Raw genomic sequence first — 14,716 nt, forward strand, 5'->3', positions numbered from 1 at the left:
GTTGTGCGTGGCGACGGTACGAGCTGCCGGAGCGGAGAAATGCGAGATGCAAAAGAGGGAGAAAAAGGCAGGGGATGAAGTAGAGTAAAACATGTGATTTGTGCGGCAGGTGGTTCGTGCGAATGTATGAGGAGAGTGGAGAGCGGTGCGTGGGGCCAGGCCAACACATGTCGAGCAGAGGGAGCGGTTTACGGGAGGAAGAAACCAACCGGATGAAAGCAAATGTTTTTCCTAATCAAAAGCAGCCCCCACGTACCACTTTGCTCTACCTCGTGCCAACTCTCATCTAGGGTTTCCCTGCCTCTCACCGGTGCCGCCACCAGTCCGCCTCATCTTCTATGGTCCTTGGACCATGGAGGCATGGTGGATCTTGATCCTTGTCGGCGGGAGGGCTCCATTTTTAGTTTGTTTTTTGAAATTTTGTTAGGTTGTGTGTCATGCTCAAGAAGACGAGACAGTGACGGCTTCTTGAAGATGGAATAAGGTTCTCCCCTCCAAGCCGGCATCCTGGCGGTGCTTCTAACATTGTCGGAGGGCATGTGGAGATGTACCTCTGGCGGATCTCGTGTGATCCGGTTGGAGTTTGTCTTCGCTGGACCCGCTTGAATCCGGCCTTTATACGTCTACTTCTATGTTTCTACGCTTCTTTTTATCGACGACGGTTGTTGTTTTGGTATGCTGGTTCTACAGGCCTTAACACGACGACTTCCCGATTGTCTATCACAACAATGTTTGTGCGGCTCCGATGGCAGAGGTGACGACGGCGGCGCACGTTCGGCTTGATCCAGTGCTTGTAGCCGTCGCTAAGTGGTCTACAGATCTAGATGTAGTTTTTACTTCTAGTGTTCTTTGTACTCCCTTGACAGTTGATGAATAGATCAAAAGTTTTTTTGCAAAAAGAAAATTTTACTATGTATTTACCACCATGCTATGAATATTAATGTGCTAGATTAAACTCGTAGATAAAACCATCCATCCCATATTCATTATCGTAAGAGAAATCGGTAGATGCACATCTTTCCCCTTTGTATCTATTCCAGCCAAATGCCAAAGCACTAGTATGGAACTTCGCATCACTGTCGGCCAAGGATTTAAATCACTAGCTATAGCTGCGTTTTAGCTTTTTGATAGACTAAAAGTAAAGCCATAGCACTTTCTACCGCTATGTTAGATAAAGAGGCTATGACACTATGGCTAAAACTATTACTTTAGTGTGCATGGATAAAAAATAACAAGTAACCATATGTACACGTAAATTTAATACAAAACAATCATGTATATAACTAAAAGTCACTACAGAAAATAACTCATATGCCAAGTACCCAAAATACTCGGCAAAGCCTATTTGGTATACACCCTGTGAAAAGTAGTCGATTGCAAACTAAGACATTTCCTAGTGGTGGAAAGGGGCAAATATCTTCCCACCCACCCAGGTCCAAGGCATGATACTCGTAATTTGCGTTTGTTACACTAATGACTGCAGGGGGCCTCCCTTGCAGTCTTTCTGTCAGAAAAAAGCAACTGGTTTGCCAAATGGTCGACACACTAGCCTACATCCTTGACAAGGCGAAGGCAGCTGGTCATATTCGAGGGATCGCTCCCCACCTGGTCAGTGATTGTGGGATTTCCCTCCTGCAGTATGCCAAAGACACCATTATTGTGGTGGAAGTCTCGGACGTGGATATCTCCAACCTGAAATTCCCGCTCCTCTGTTTCCAACAAATGTCCGGCCTCAGGATCAACTTCGACAAGAGTGATGTGATGGTGATGGGTTACTCCCCTGCCGAGTGCTAGAGCATCGCCAATTGCCTTAACTGTCGTCTCGGCTCCTTCCCCATGACCTACCTAGGGATTACATTTAGTGACTCCCGGCTTTCTGCCGCCGATTTGCGGCTGATAGTGGCCAAACTGCAGCTCTGTATTGAGCCTTGGCAGGATAGGTGGCTATCTAAGGCTGCCCGGATGATTCTCATCAACTCCTCTCTGTCGAGCTTACTCCTATTCCTTGTGAGTTTCTACAGACTTCATGAGACTTTGCATCACAAGATTGCCAGAGTCCAGGCGAGATTCTTCTAGGCAGGCGACAATAATAAGCAGAAGTACTACATGATCAGCGTATGAATATCGCCCTTCTGTTCCCATGGCTCTGGTGCATTGCCCAGGGGCACGGTGGTCTCTGGCTCGACATCATCCGAAACAAATGCTTGTGTGGAGAACCGATAGCCTTCTGGCAGCGATCCGGTGGCTCCCAATTTTGGCAGTCCGTCATCCAGCTTCTCCCGGTCCTTCGCATCGGGACCTTCATCTCGGTGGGCTCAGGTGCCGCCACTCTGTTCTGGTTTGATCGGTGGGCTGGGGACATCCCCTTCGCCGCCCGCTTCCCTGGCTTGTTCGCTGTCGTAGTTGACCCTAGGATTTCCGTCGCGAGCGCCCTTATTGACTTAGGGCGCCTAGCTTTCCGAAGGCCGTTTGGGCCTCCGGGTCTTGCGGCTTGGCATGAGCTCCTCGATTGCATTGCTCTCCACGAGACTGACGTGGATGTCACTTTCGACCTCATATGTTGGCGTCTGGAACCAGGCTATTGCCCCCTGCACTTCTCCTTTGCCTCTTACTGCGATGCGGTCCATTCGTCTACCTCTGAAGATTAGGATCTTCATGTGGCAATGGATCCGTGGTCGGACCCCGTCTGGCATGGAGGTCCGTAAGCGTAATGGCCCGGGTTCCAGGCTTTGCCCCCTTTGTGGCACTCACGAAGACTCGAATCACATTTTCTTTTCTTGCGTGTCCGCCCAATTCCTTTGGAGCTGCTTTCGGGAAGCGGTTGGCAGTCATTGGTGCCACTCCAATTTTCCCGGCATATTCTCCGAACTGCAAGCCTCCCCCCAATGATCTCGCCACATTAGGTGGACGGAGATTGGGGTCCTCGCCTGGACTTTATGGATGGTCCACAATAGACTTGTGATCTAGCGCACGCCGCTCCGACATGCTACTGACGCTCTATTCAAATTGTGTGGTTACTTGCAGCTCTGGCGGCCGCTTAGCTGCCCCCAGGATCGAGACGCCATCACCGCCTTCATCGCTACCTTTGCTCGATGGCGCTCCGCTTGTCACCGCCGCTCCCTCCGCCACCCCCCGAGCCAGATTAGTCGTCTAGTTGTCTTCACCACCTTGTTTTTTTTTCTTTTTTGGGCTTGTTGAGTTGTGCCCTTAGCAGAACCCTCGTACTTGCTTTTGTACTTGTGAGTGTGCGGTGTGAACCTTTGTTTCCGTTGTGGCTCTGGTTGTTTGCTCTATTTATAAAGCGGGGCAAAAGCCTTTTTCGTTATTTGCCAAATGCAAGCTTGGTAAATGCCAAAACTTCGCGGAGTGTAACCACTAGGAAAATTGGTTGAAAAGAAAGAGAAAAAGGACACTGCTCGACGGCTTTCTCACGCAGTCGAGGAACACTCGAACAGTACGATACCCTACTCATCATGGATCACATGCCGGAGGAAGGAGCCCTGAAGCGGGGGAGAAACACGGTTTGGATCTGAAGCGGGGGAGGCCGGAGTGGCAGGCGAGCGCGGGTTAGCCCGCCATCACTGCGTACACGCCACGAATCTCTCGGTGTGCATATCTCCCTAGATCCCATGGATAGTGACCTCTTTCCTGTGTGGCCGGAGATGTAGGAAGAAAGGGAGAGAGGCGCCTCCACCGCGGCTCAGCGGATGGTGCGCCCTCCGAGTGCCATGACATCCACATGAATCGGGGAAGGAGTTGTTGGCTTGGGCGTTGAAGGTGTTGTTGAACCGGGGACGAGTTGAAACGTATGAAAAAATAGTGTGCTACAAGACTTAGAGCTTCCTTGCTCCAAATGCCATACAAGTTATAGCGTGCTATATTTAAAAATAGCGTTTTGCATAAAAATGTCAAATATATCATAAAATTTAAGGCTTCCATAATTTGGAAGCAGAGGGAACACTCCTAACAGACAAAGAAGCACAAGAGGGCTAGGCTCATGGCATATACACTCCTAATTTGTGAGGAAAGAAAATACTCGTATTTAAACAAAGAAACATCAGTGCCTCACTTGCCAGAACCGGAGGCGTGGCCCACACCGCTTGTTGGAGAGGGGATAAAGAGAAGCTGCTGCCAGTAATGAACCATTGCCTCCGCCTTCGCTCACGAGGCACGAACGTCACCACCGCCCTCTGTACGAGCTGGTGGGAAATTGGTGACGAGTTGTCTAGGCCGGGTTGTATGTGGTGCGTTGGGACTTATACCTCGCCAGGGGAAACCTGGCCTGGCTGGCGTGGCCCGACCAAATCTTGCCCCACGGATCAGGCATGGGCCTAGATTTTGACCCCAATGCTAGGGAGGGCCGAGCTTGGGCCTGACATATGTGTGTTTTACGGAAGAGGCCTAACATGCTTTTCCACTAATGGGCTGGGCTTGGGCCCCTTAAATATAGGCCTGAAGGCAGGGACGAGCCATGCTTGGGCCCCTTAAAACTAGGCCCGAAGGCAGGGACGGGCTAGGCCCGGGCCTGGGATCTCTGATGTCGGTTTTTTTAGGCCTGGTCCGACCCAAGTTATGGCCAGGTACAGTCGGGAGAGAGAGAGAGAGAGGTGGGTCAATGCGATGCGGCGATGCCTGATGGGCTGCTATGTGATACACACTAAAACGCTACAACCTTATCCCGTTTAGTGTCGAAAATAGGGTGTTATAGCGCGAATAGAGCCGTAACGAGCAAATTTGCTAAAACGTAATTTGGCCATTCCAGATACGCTATAACGACCCTATAACATAGCGTGCTATTTTTTTTTTTGTTTTTTTTGTTATATGAAACACAAATCGTGGATGGAAGGGATAAGGAATGGAACGTGGGGATAGTGAGCTCGTGTGTGGCTGTAAAAAAGGGGTGGACGATGGTGTAGATGTGTATGCCTCCTTGGCTGAGGACGACTTTTTTTCCTTTTTTGTTTTGTTTGTCTGTTTTCCTTATCCCGGATTCTTTTTAATGTTTGCATTTTGCATTGAATTGATTGAATAAATAAATAAATGAATAAATAAATGTGTATAACAATAATACCTTCGTCGGGCAGAGCAAGGGACGAGTTGAATGACCATGACAGTATCTGATGTAGATCCATGCTTAAGCCGGTGGCCGCAGACAGTGGCGGATCCAGGAATGGAGCAAGCCCCGGGCCCAAAAAAAAATTTCGCGAGAGAAAAACTTAACCTCCATCAAACTATAGCTACCTCAAATATGGCTCAATTGTACCAATAATTTCGAATTTAAATTCAATGCTTAAAGATACAACAAAATAGATAAAAACAAGATGACAAAAACTACGAACAGTACATGCAGTAAAAAGAGTACCAAATCAGTGGCTTGCTTCATCAGCGTCTTCCATAACTTGATCAACGGTGGAAGAAGAGCCAACACCTTGGAGAAATGAAAAGTAAAATTTCATAACAGGAGACATAAACATTAAGTGAAACCATTAACATTGTACAGAGTTGAAAACTTACTACTACGACGAGGTAAAGTTCCTTTGCGACATCTATAGGATTGAAAGCGATATATAATAGCATCATCATCAACCTTTGCAAATATTTCTCGCTCAATATTGCAGACCATGGAAAAATTCAACCAATCATCACCCATCTTATTCCTCAACTCAGTCTTGATAATACTCATAGCTGAGAAAGCTCTTTCCACTGATGCGGTTGCAACAGGCAAAATCAATGTCAACTCAATAAGATGATATACCAAAGGAAAGACCATGTGTCTATCAGTCCGAACCATCTTCACAGCAAGACTACCAAGATCATTACAACTAACAAAACTTGAATCAGCTCTCACATCAGCAATGAAGTTTTCAAGTTGGTTTCTAAGGACAAAAGAAATCTCATATATGGAGAAGTCATCAGCATACATCTCAGCAAGTTGAACAAGTTTGTCTTCATCAAAATTAGCAAATGAGTTCCTTGGATCAAGACAAGCAATGCATCTCAACAATTGAGTAGATCTTTCAGCAAAGCGGTTATTTAACTCAGTAATTATTTGATCAAGCAGAACATTGAATATTTCATATCTGAAGCGTTGATAGAAAGTTACCATTTGACCACCACGCCCCCTTGAACGACCCCGAGCGGGTATTGTATCATCCATGTTAGGCAATATAATGTTATGCTTAACACAAAAGTCAGTTGTGTCCTTCAAGAGTTGATCCCAACCATTTTCTCTTATATTTTGAAGTTGCCGCAATGTGATCCCAATCAAACTCACTGCTAGAACAATGTTTTGATCTTTCCTTTGCAAACATTGTGATAACTCATTAGTCTTTTCCAATAGTTTGATCATAATATGCAATATGAAAACAAATTCAAAAGTTTCCATCTGAGATATCAAGCCACCTGCTGTGGTTCTTTGTGTTAAATTCTCTGCATCATCATGAATGTTCTCTAAAACATGCAAAACAGATGTCCACATCTCAATAAACCGACACAAAGTTTTATGATGTGAGCCCCACCGTGTATCCCCAGGTCTTACAAGGTTGGTTGCTTGGTTTTTCCCTCTTCATGAAAATATTTCCCCGGACTCCAGTTGACTCACAATATTATCATGTTGTTCTTGGGCTAGTTCATCATGTCTCTTACAAGAAGCATTGACAGTGTTGACAATCAAAGTTATGTGGTTAAAGAAATCCAATACAGAGGAACAACACTTGGCAACAGCAACAACCACTAACTGCAACTGATGGGCAAAGCAATGAATATAAAATGCATAAGGATTTTCATCTAGTATCAACCTTTGCAACCCACGAAATTGTCCTCTCATGTTAGAAGCTCCATCGTACCCTTGCCCTCTCAATTTAGACATAGACAAGCCATGTTTAAGAAACATACCATCCAAAGCTGCTTTTAGAGAAGCCGCTCTTGTGTCACCAACATGCTTAATCCCAATGAACCTCTCAATCGCATACCCATGTTTATCAACATACCTACATAACACAAAGAAGCACGAGTAACCAACAATTAGGTACTACACTACTACTATTAGTAAAGAACAAAACAGCAACTAACATAAAAGATGCAAAGTTACAAACCTTAAAACCATAGCCATTTGCTCCTTTATTGATGCATCTCTAGACTCATCAACAAGTAAAGAAAAATTTCTATCTCCAATATCATCAATAATTGCTTTGGTGGTCTCTTCAGCACAAGCTTGACACGACTGCAATTGTATCCCATGTGAAGTCATCAAATGGTTCCCGCCCGCACTATCAAGCAAAGTCTTAGCATTCGGATCCTTCTCCCTGTACCAACTCATCATCTCCAAAAAATTTCCCCTATTCTTTGAACTGGAGCTCTCATCATGACCACGAAAAGCAAGAGCTTGTAATAGAAGAAATCTTATAACACCCAAAATAATGATAAGACGAGCTTTATATTCTTCTTGGGTCTTTATGGTGCCACGATCCATCACATTTACAAGAGATTGACTTTGATTTTTGAAAGCCACATATTGTTGTCTAGCTTTATTGTGAGCACTATCATGTTTACCAACATGTGTATCAATAATACTAAGTCCATCCTTCCAATTTTTAAACCCTACTGTTGTGAATGCCTCAACACCATAGTTTTCTGCTCTAGGTTGCTTAAAAAGAAAGCAATAGAAACAAAAGGCTGCCTCCTTAGCAACACTATATTCCAACCAATCAGAATGCTTCCCGAACCATTTAGCTTGAAAGGATCTCTTTTTCAAAGAATTTCCTCTAGTTTCTTTTTTAAATTTATGACCACTTGGTTGGCATGGACCCATATTTACATACATCCTTCTAGCAACATCTCTAATATCCGGATCTAAGCTTTCAATAGGTTTCCTACGACCAGGATCAGGTTCAATATCACCTTCCCTTAGTTGACCACGAGCAGAATCAGGAATAACAAAAACGTTGCTTTCTCGAGTTGAGATTGAAGGTGGTGGTCCCATTTCTGCAGCTGTTTCATTTTCTGGACTTGCTTCAGTCCTCTCGGCCCCTTGATTCCCTGCTAAAACTCCGGGTGTAGGCACTTCTGTTGCGGCCACGGATGAAAAATATCTCTTCATCTTTTATTTCTACAAAATGAAATGAAATTGACATTAACAATAGCAACAGCAACATTCACATCCAAATACAATTCAAGTGAAATTTAATGCATGACAGCAGCAGCAACCAACTTCATAAGCAGATGCAGATTGCAGATAAAAAGTGTTTAATCTTTGAAATTTGTATCAACATAAACAGCAGCCCCATTACCAATTCTGGGCAGCAGTCAGCAGAGGCAGCAGTCCTGAGAGGGATTGAGGGAATACGGCGGGGCCGCGTGGCCGCCTGGAGGCAGGAGAGGTCGAGGCGGCGAGCCGGCGAGCACCGGAGGCCGGAGCAGCAGGGGACCAGCCCAGGTTGGCGGCGGAGGGCGTAGGAGGGCGGCGGAGCAGGCGAGCACCGCGGAGGCGGAGCGGGCGAGCAGGTGGGGAGCAGCGCCGCGGCGGAGTAGGCGAGCAGAGCAGGGGAGGGCGGAGCGGAGGGAAGTCACCAGCGGCGGCGGCGGCGGCTGCCTGCGTCCTCTGGCCTCTGCGTCCAGTCGATCTAGGTCTGTGCTCTGGGGAACGAAGCGGGCATGGGCGAGCGGTGGCTGATGCGCCCGTGCGATGCGAGGCTGCGGTACGGGGACTGCCTGGCCTGGGCCCTGGATGTGTACTGGGCCAAGCCCCGGGCCCATTCAAAAACATACATAGGTAATAACTAAAAAAAAATGCCACGCCCCGGGCCTGGGCCCTGGGGGCCTGGGGCCCAGATCCGCCCCTGGCCGCAGAAAACCCCACTGCCACTTGAGCTGGGAGCAAGGTGTTGATCGGAAAGGGTAACTGCCTGCTGACCTGAACGGGGACAGAATTATTATGGTCATCAAACTGCAGGTTGGCGACCAGCATCTGGGTGGTGCTGTTAAAGGAGATGGTGGCCGTCATGTAGCCTCTGAGTCTGAGGCCGATGCTGCCCAAGCTTGTCCAATTCTCCGAGCTCACGGAGTTGATGTCGATGCCGATGTGATCGTCAGTGGAGTTCGGATTGGGGTCCAAGGCGTCTTGGAATGTGTCGAACTCCACGGCGATGAACTGGTTGGTGCGCAAGGCGAACCCACTAAAGAGGGACGGCATGAGGCCGAGGCCACCCTCGTAAGAGTCCGGCGGCATCGTGGATTCGAAATTGCCGAGGAAGAAAGCCATGCCACCATAAAAGTCCACATAGTTGATGAAAAAGTAAAAAAGAAGATGACCGTGATTCCCGCACCCCCTGTCGGGGCGACCGGATGGCGATCTCAGATCGCGACGGAAGCGGTCTCGCCGGCGGCGAGATCCCACGATCTAGGGAGAGTGAGAACACCAGAAGGGAGAGGAGAGATGCTGCGGATCGTGGAGGACCCGCTGGGATTGAGAGAGGCTTGGGAGAGAACCAGAAAGGCGATCAAGGGACTCGCATTGGATAGGAAGCAGCGACTAGGCGGCCTCGATGGAATTGTTGGCCGGAGAACACAGCCAGGCGAGGCGGCGTTAGAGAGGATCAGGGATAAATTGCTTACCATGAGAGAGGATCTGGATCGCGGGCTTGGAGTAAAATCGGGAGAATTAGATCAGGAGATCAGACAAGAACAACAGGTACACACAACTCATCCAACATGTCCAGTAGAATTGCATGGAGTTAAGGAGGATCGGATCATAGATGTGACGGTGTGTGATACTGTCAAAGAGGAAGATATCCCGTATGACTCATCAACATTCGCTCATGATGAGAATGTGCATCGGCAAGAAAAGAGAGTAATTGAGCAACAGTTCATCCCCATGTATAGTATGCCTTCTAGTACAAACGTAGAGAGGGATCACTTTCTGAATCAGATCAGGAGGAATCTAAAGCTGGTGCAGCAGGAGAGACAAGATCAGTGGGAGGAGGAACAAATCAGCCAAACCCAAACGGGTGATCCACCAGACATAGTAATGGGAGGCAGTGAAGCACATGATGGAAAGGTATGTACAGTTCTGAGAGAGAAGCACCAGGAAGCAGTGGGTGCATGCCCTCATGTGATGCAAACGAAGCAAGTGGAAAAAGGGCCCTTCGGGATTCTGTACTTGGGCTCTGATAAAATTGCAACGACTGGGAGTGAGAAGGTTGGGGACGATCTGCAATGCCCACCGGATTTTGGTCTAATCCCCCAGTTCCATGCGGCTGAATCTGCTGTTGTTGCTACTCCTGCGAACCCGACTATTGGGCAAGCTGCAGTGGATCTGAACCTGAACCGTGAGGGTCATAACAAGGCACAGATTGCGGCTACTGTCTTTGCCACGGTATTTACAGGGGTAATGGGTACAGACCCAACCATTGGTGAGGAAGGCCGTGCATCCAGGGTGGAAATTAGCCATCACAGAAGCATCCTTGATGGACTGAACCCAACCGCTGAGGTTGGCTCTGAAGGAGCGGCTATAACTACAGACCAGAAGGCGGAGGGAAAACTAATAGATACTTCTGTGATGGCGGCGAAGGAAACTGTGAGCAACACGCAGGTGAAGACCATCGCGGCTGTGAACGCGATACGCTTGGACTCTGATCAGAGCGTGCTGATGGATAGAGTTCTTGTTTCTAAGCGGGTTGCTGAACTGGTGGCTACAAAACCTGCTGTGGTGGGCTCTGAAGTGGCAGGAAAAGGGGCCGACATCGACAAGCCTAAACCCAAACCGCCTTTCGAGGCTGGCCCAGCTATGGCAGATGCAGGCGACGGGGGGCACCTAGAGTTCCCACCAGTGATTCAGAGAACGGCAGGAAATACAATTGATCCTGCGTCAGTGCTGGGGAAAAGAGGCACGAGTATAGTTCCAGGGACAGAAAACTCTGGTGGTATTGACGGTGGAGAACCCACTGATCAAGACAAGAAAAAGAAGGGCACTGAGGATAGAGAGGAGAACGAGAACTCTGGTGAAGAAGGCGGAACGGAAGCAACCGATCCCGGGGCTCTCGGTCAACTGGCGGGCGCTAATGAGAGTGCCCGCCAGGAGCCATGACGCTCCTTAGCTGGAACTGTCGGGGGATTGGGCAACCCCGTACAGTTCGAGAGCTAGTGGGCCTAGTGCACACTCACAAGCCTAAGTTGGTATTTCTGTCGGAAACAAGGAAAAGCGATGAGTACGTGAATAACTTGAGATGGAGGCTAGGCCTCAGGCATTGTATTGTGCGTTCTGGTACTGGTAAGGGGGGCGGGATTGCACTATTTTATGATGAAAATGTTGAAATAAAAGAGATCGCTATTGGGCTGAGGTACATAGATGTGTTGATTCGTTTAACTCCCAATGGTATTCAGTGGAGGGGTACCTTTGTTTACGGCGAACCAAAAGCCCATGAGAGACACCACATGTGGGAACTCTTGAGAAGGATTAGACATAACTCATCTGAACCTTGGCTCATGATAGGTGATTTTAACGAGACTATGTGGCAAAGTGAGCATTTTTCGCGTGCAAGGAGGTCTGAAAGTAACATGGCAGATTTCCGGAGAGTACTTGCGGATTGCAACCTGCATGACTTGGGGTTCAAGGGCACCACATGGACTTACAACAACAAACAAAGTGGCCACAACAATGTGAGGGCACGTTTGGATAGAGGGGTTGCCTCCCCGGAGTGGAGCAAGATCTTTAGGGAGGCCACGCTGGAGCACATTTGCTCATCCAGATCGGATCATGCTCCCCTTCTGCTGCGGTTTGGCGCGAGGAAAGAATGGAGACCAGCAAAAAAACCTTTCAGATACGAAGCAATGTGGGAACGTTGTGTCTCACTGGCAGATGTAGTGAGCAGTACATGGAGTAAGGGAGGTAAAGAAAGCTCGCTCGAAGGTTTGTTGAGGAAGCTAAATACCATGCAGGACGTTCTAAGCAAGTGGGCAATGAAAGAATTCAGTTCAGTCCAGAACAGCATCAAGGGTTTGCGTACAAAACTGGAAAATTTTAGAATGAACCCTCCCTCGCCAGAGACTGATAAAAAGATCAAAGTGACCGAGTCAGAGCTCGATGAATGGCTGCTGCGAGAGGAGTTAATGTGGAGACAACGGTCGCGAATTAAATGGCTCAAGGAGGGGGATAGAAACACGGATTTCTTTCATAGGAAGGCAACATGGAGGAGGAGGAAGAACAAGATCACAAAGCTTAAAAAGGAAGATGGCTCCTGGGCGGAAAGTAATGAACAAATTCATGATGAGATTAATAATTACTTTAAAGGTTTGTATGAGGAAGATGCAAATGTAGATCCTCAACCACTGATTGACCTTATCCCTAGAAGAGTGGATGACCAAATGAATGAGGCTCTCACAAAACCGTTCTCTGAAAATGAAATAAGTGATGCTCTGTTTCAGATTGGTCCATTGAAAGCACCTGGGCCGGACGGATTCCCGGCTCGCTTCTTTCAAAGGAACTGGGCTACGCTGAAGGAAGAGGTGACCCAAGGAGTCTTGAACTTTTTCACTGATGGTGTAATGCCAGATGGTGTAAATGAGACAACAATAGTCCTAATCCCGAAAAACAATGATCCAAAATGCATCAAGGACTACCGCCCCATTAGCCTCTGCAACGTTATATACAAGGTCATATCAAAGGTGTTGGTAAACAGATTGCGCCCGTTCCTGGATGACCTCATCTCTGAATCACAGAGTGCATTCATCCCTGGCAGAATGATAACTGACAATGCACTTATCGCGTTTGAGTGTTTCCATAAGATCCAACACAGCAAAAATCAGAAAGATACCCACTGTGCATACAAGCTTGATCTTCCTAAAGCTTACAATCGAGTGGACTGGTGCTTCTTGGAAGGAGTGCTACACAAGCTAGGGTTTGAGGAGAAGTGGACGAAGTGGGTGATGACATGTGTCCGGTCGGTCAGGTTTTTTGTCAGGTGCAATGGGGAAATGTTGGAATCTTTCACACCCACCAGGGGACTCAGACAAGGTGACCCTTTGAGCCCATATTTATTTCTCTTTGTGGCTGATGGTTTGGCAACCCTTCTAGGCCGAGAGGTAAGCTCCGGGCGCATCACGCCTCTGAAGGTGGCTCGGAGAAGTCCGGGAATCTCAAACCTCCTATTTGCCGATGACAGCCTACTCTTTTTCAAAGCGTCACCAACCCAAGCTAGGAGGGTGGGGGAGGTGCTAGAAGAGTTCCAGCTGGCCACCGGGCAATTGCTGAGTAGAAACAAGTGCTCACTCCTATTCTGTGAAGCTTGTCCGGCCCAGGTAAGAGATGACATTAAGGAAATCTTGGGCGTGGAGGCAGCCTCCTTTGAAAGTAAATATTTGGGACTCCCTACACCGGAGGGTTGAATGAAAAATGGTTGTTTTCAGCCGATCATGGAGAGATTTGGTAAAAGGTGCAACGACTGGAATGAGAGGTATATGTCTCAGGCGGCAAAGGAGGTAAATGTCAAGGCAGTGGCGCAAGGCCTCCCAACCTTCGTTATGGGAGTGTTCAAACTAAACCAAAGCTTCTGCGACAAATATGAAAAAGTGATCAGGGACTTTTGGTGGGGGGACAAAGATGAGAAGCGCAAGGTCCATTGGATGTCTTGGGAGAATATGACAAAACCTAAGAGAGACGGTGGCATCGGATTCCGGGATATGCATCTTTTTAACCAGGCTCTCTTAGCTCGACAGGGGTGGAGGTTGATTCAGAATCCGACAAGTTTGTGTGCTAGGGTCCTTAAATCCAAGTACTACCCCAACGGCAACTTGCTTGATACGGTTTTTCCCTCTGATGCATCCCCTTTTTGGAGAGGAATTGAGTTTGGGCTGGAGCTCCTAAAGAAGGGCCTAATCTGGCGAGTTGGGGATGGAAAAAAGATCCAGATCACTAGAGACCAATGGATACCCAGGAAGGAGGGCTTGAGAGTGGCCTCGTTTACCAGAAGGTCAAGACTAAGATGGGTTAACCAACTGATTGACCCGGAGACGAAAGAGTGGAAGGTTGGACTGATCAGGCAGATTTTCCATACTTTTGATGGTGATGAAATCTGTCAACTTAAAATTCCGAGGGCGAAAATCGAGGATTGTGTGGCTTGGCATTACGAGAAAACTGGAGTGTTCACGGTTAAAAGTGCATATAAGTTAGCAGACTCGCTCAAAAGGAATAGTACACTACTGGCGACTAGCTCCTCGAGCGATCCGGGAGACCGAAGTATTTGGGATGCCATTTGGAAAGCTAATGTACCGGAAAAGGTAAAAATCTTTGGATGGAGAGTGGCTACCAAAACTCTGGCTACCAAGCATAATACTTTCAGAAGGACCATCACTGTAGATAACATTTGTGAAATCTGTGAAGCAGAGAGGGAAGATGAGCACCACGCTGTTTTTTCTTGCACTAGGAGTGTGGCGCTAAGACGTGCATTGAGGGATGTGTGGGATCTGCCAAAGGACTCGGAGTTCAGATTTACAGGGCCAGATTGGCTGCAATTGCTACTGCTAGCAAACCCCAAGGAAGTCAGGTGCAAGATTTTGTTAATGATGTGGCAGGCATGGAATCTGAGGAATAATGTAGTACATGGGGATGGAAAGGATACAGTTACAGGATCAGTGCAGTATCTTACGAGGTTACAAGATGAATTGCTCGTAATTGCATATGGTCTGAGGGGGAATTCTGACAACGGCAAAGTGTCAGCGACAG

At 47.7% G+C, this 14,716-nt stretch overlaps 2 protein-coding genes across 4 annotated transcripts in view; both read right to left on the reverse strand.

Moving 5' to 3' along the window:
- Positions 1-14,716, reverse strand: part of LOC123043119 (L-type lectin-domain containing receptor kinase IX.2) — an 18,882-nt gene that overhangs the window by 3,315 nt on the left and 851 nt on the right. Inside the window, exons 2-3 of the mRNA XM_044465467.1 lie at positions 8,849-9,264; positions 5,072-5,153 (exon numbers count right to left, since the gene is read on the reverse strand). Coding sequence (XP_044321402.1) covers positions 5,072-5,153; positions 8,849-9,264 — 498 coding nt within the window. The remainder of the gene's footprint in view (positions 1-5,071; positions 5,154-8,848; positions 9,265-14,716) is intronic.
- LOC123043120 (uncharacterized) lies at positions 5,217-8,672 on the reverse strand. Of its 3 annotated transcripts, XR_006419029.1 has the most exons (6): positions 8,289-8,672; positions 7,095-8,107; positions 6,895-6,989; positions 6,104-6,405; positions 5,515-5,703; positions 5,409-5,428 (listed from the first exon to the last, which is right to left on the reverse strand). XR_006419029.1 is itself a non-coding variant. In XM_044465469.1 (5 exons), the coding sequence occupies exons 2-5, from the start codon at positions 8,096-8,098 to the stop codon at positions 5,367-5,369; spliced, it is 1,941 nt and encodes a 646-aa protein (XP_044321404.1). In that variant the 5' UTR covers positions 8,099-8,107; positions 8,289-8,671; the 3' UTR covers positions 5,217-5,366. The 3 variants fall into 3 exon arrangements, 2 of the variants coding, with proteins under 2 accessions (XP_044321404.1, XP_044321403.1); XM_044465469.1 differs by having other exon boundaries at positions 5,217-5,428; positions 5,515-6,294; positions 8,289-8,671; XM_044465468.1 differs by having other exon boundaries at positions 5,217-5,428; positions 5,515-6,405; positions 8,289-8,671.

The sequence above is a fragment of the Triticum aestivum genome, chromosome 2B (genome assembly GCF_018294505.1).
Source record: "Triticum aestivum cultivar Chinese Spring chromosome 2B, IWGSC CS RefSeq v2.1, whole genome shotgun sequence".
NCBI classification, from domain to species: domain Eukaryota; kingdom Viridiplantae; phylum Streptophyta; class Magnoliopsida; order Poales; family Poaceae; genus Triticum; species Triticum aestivum.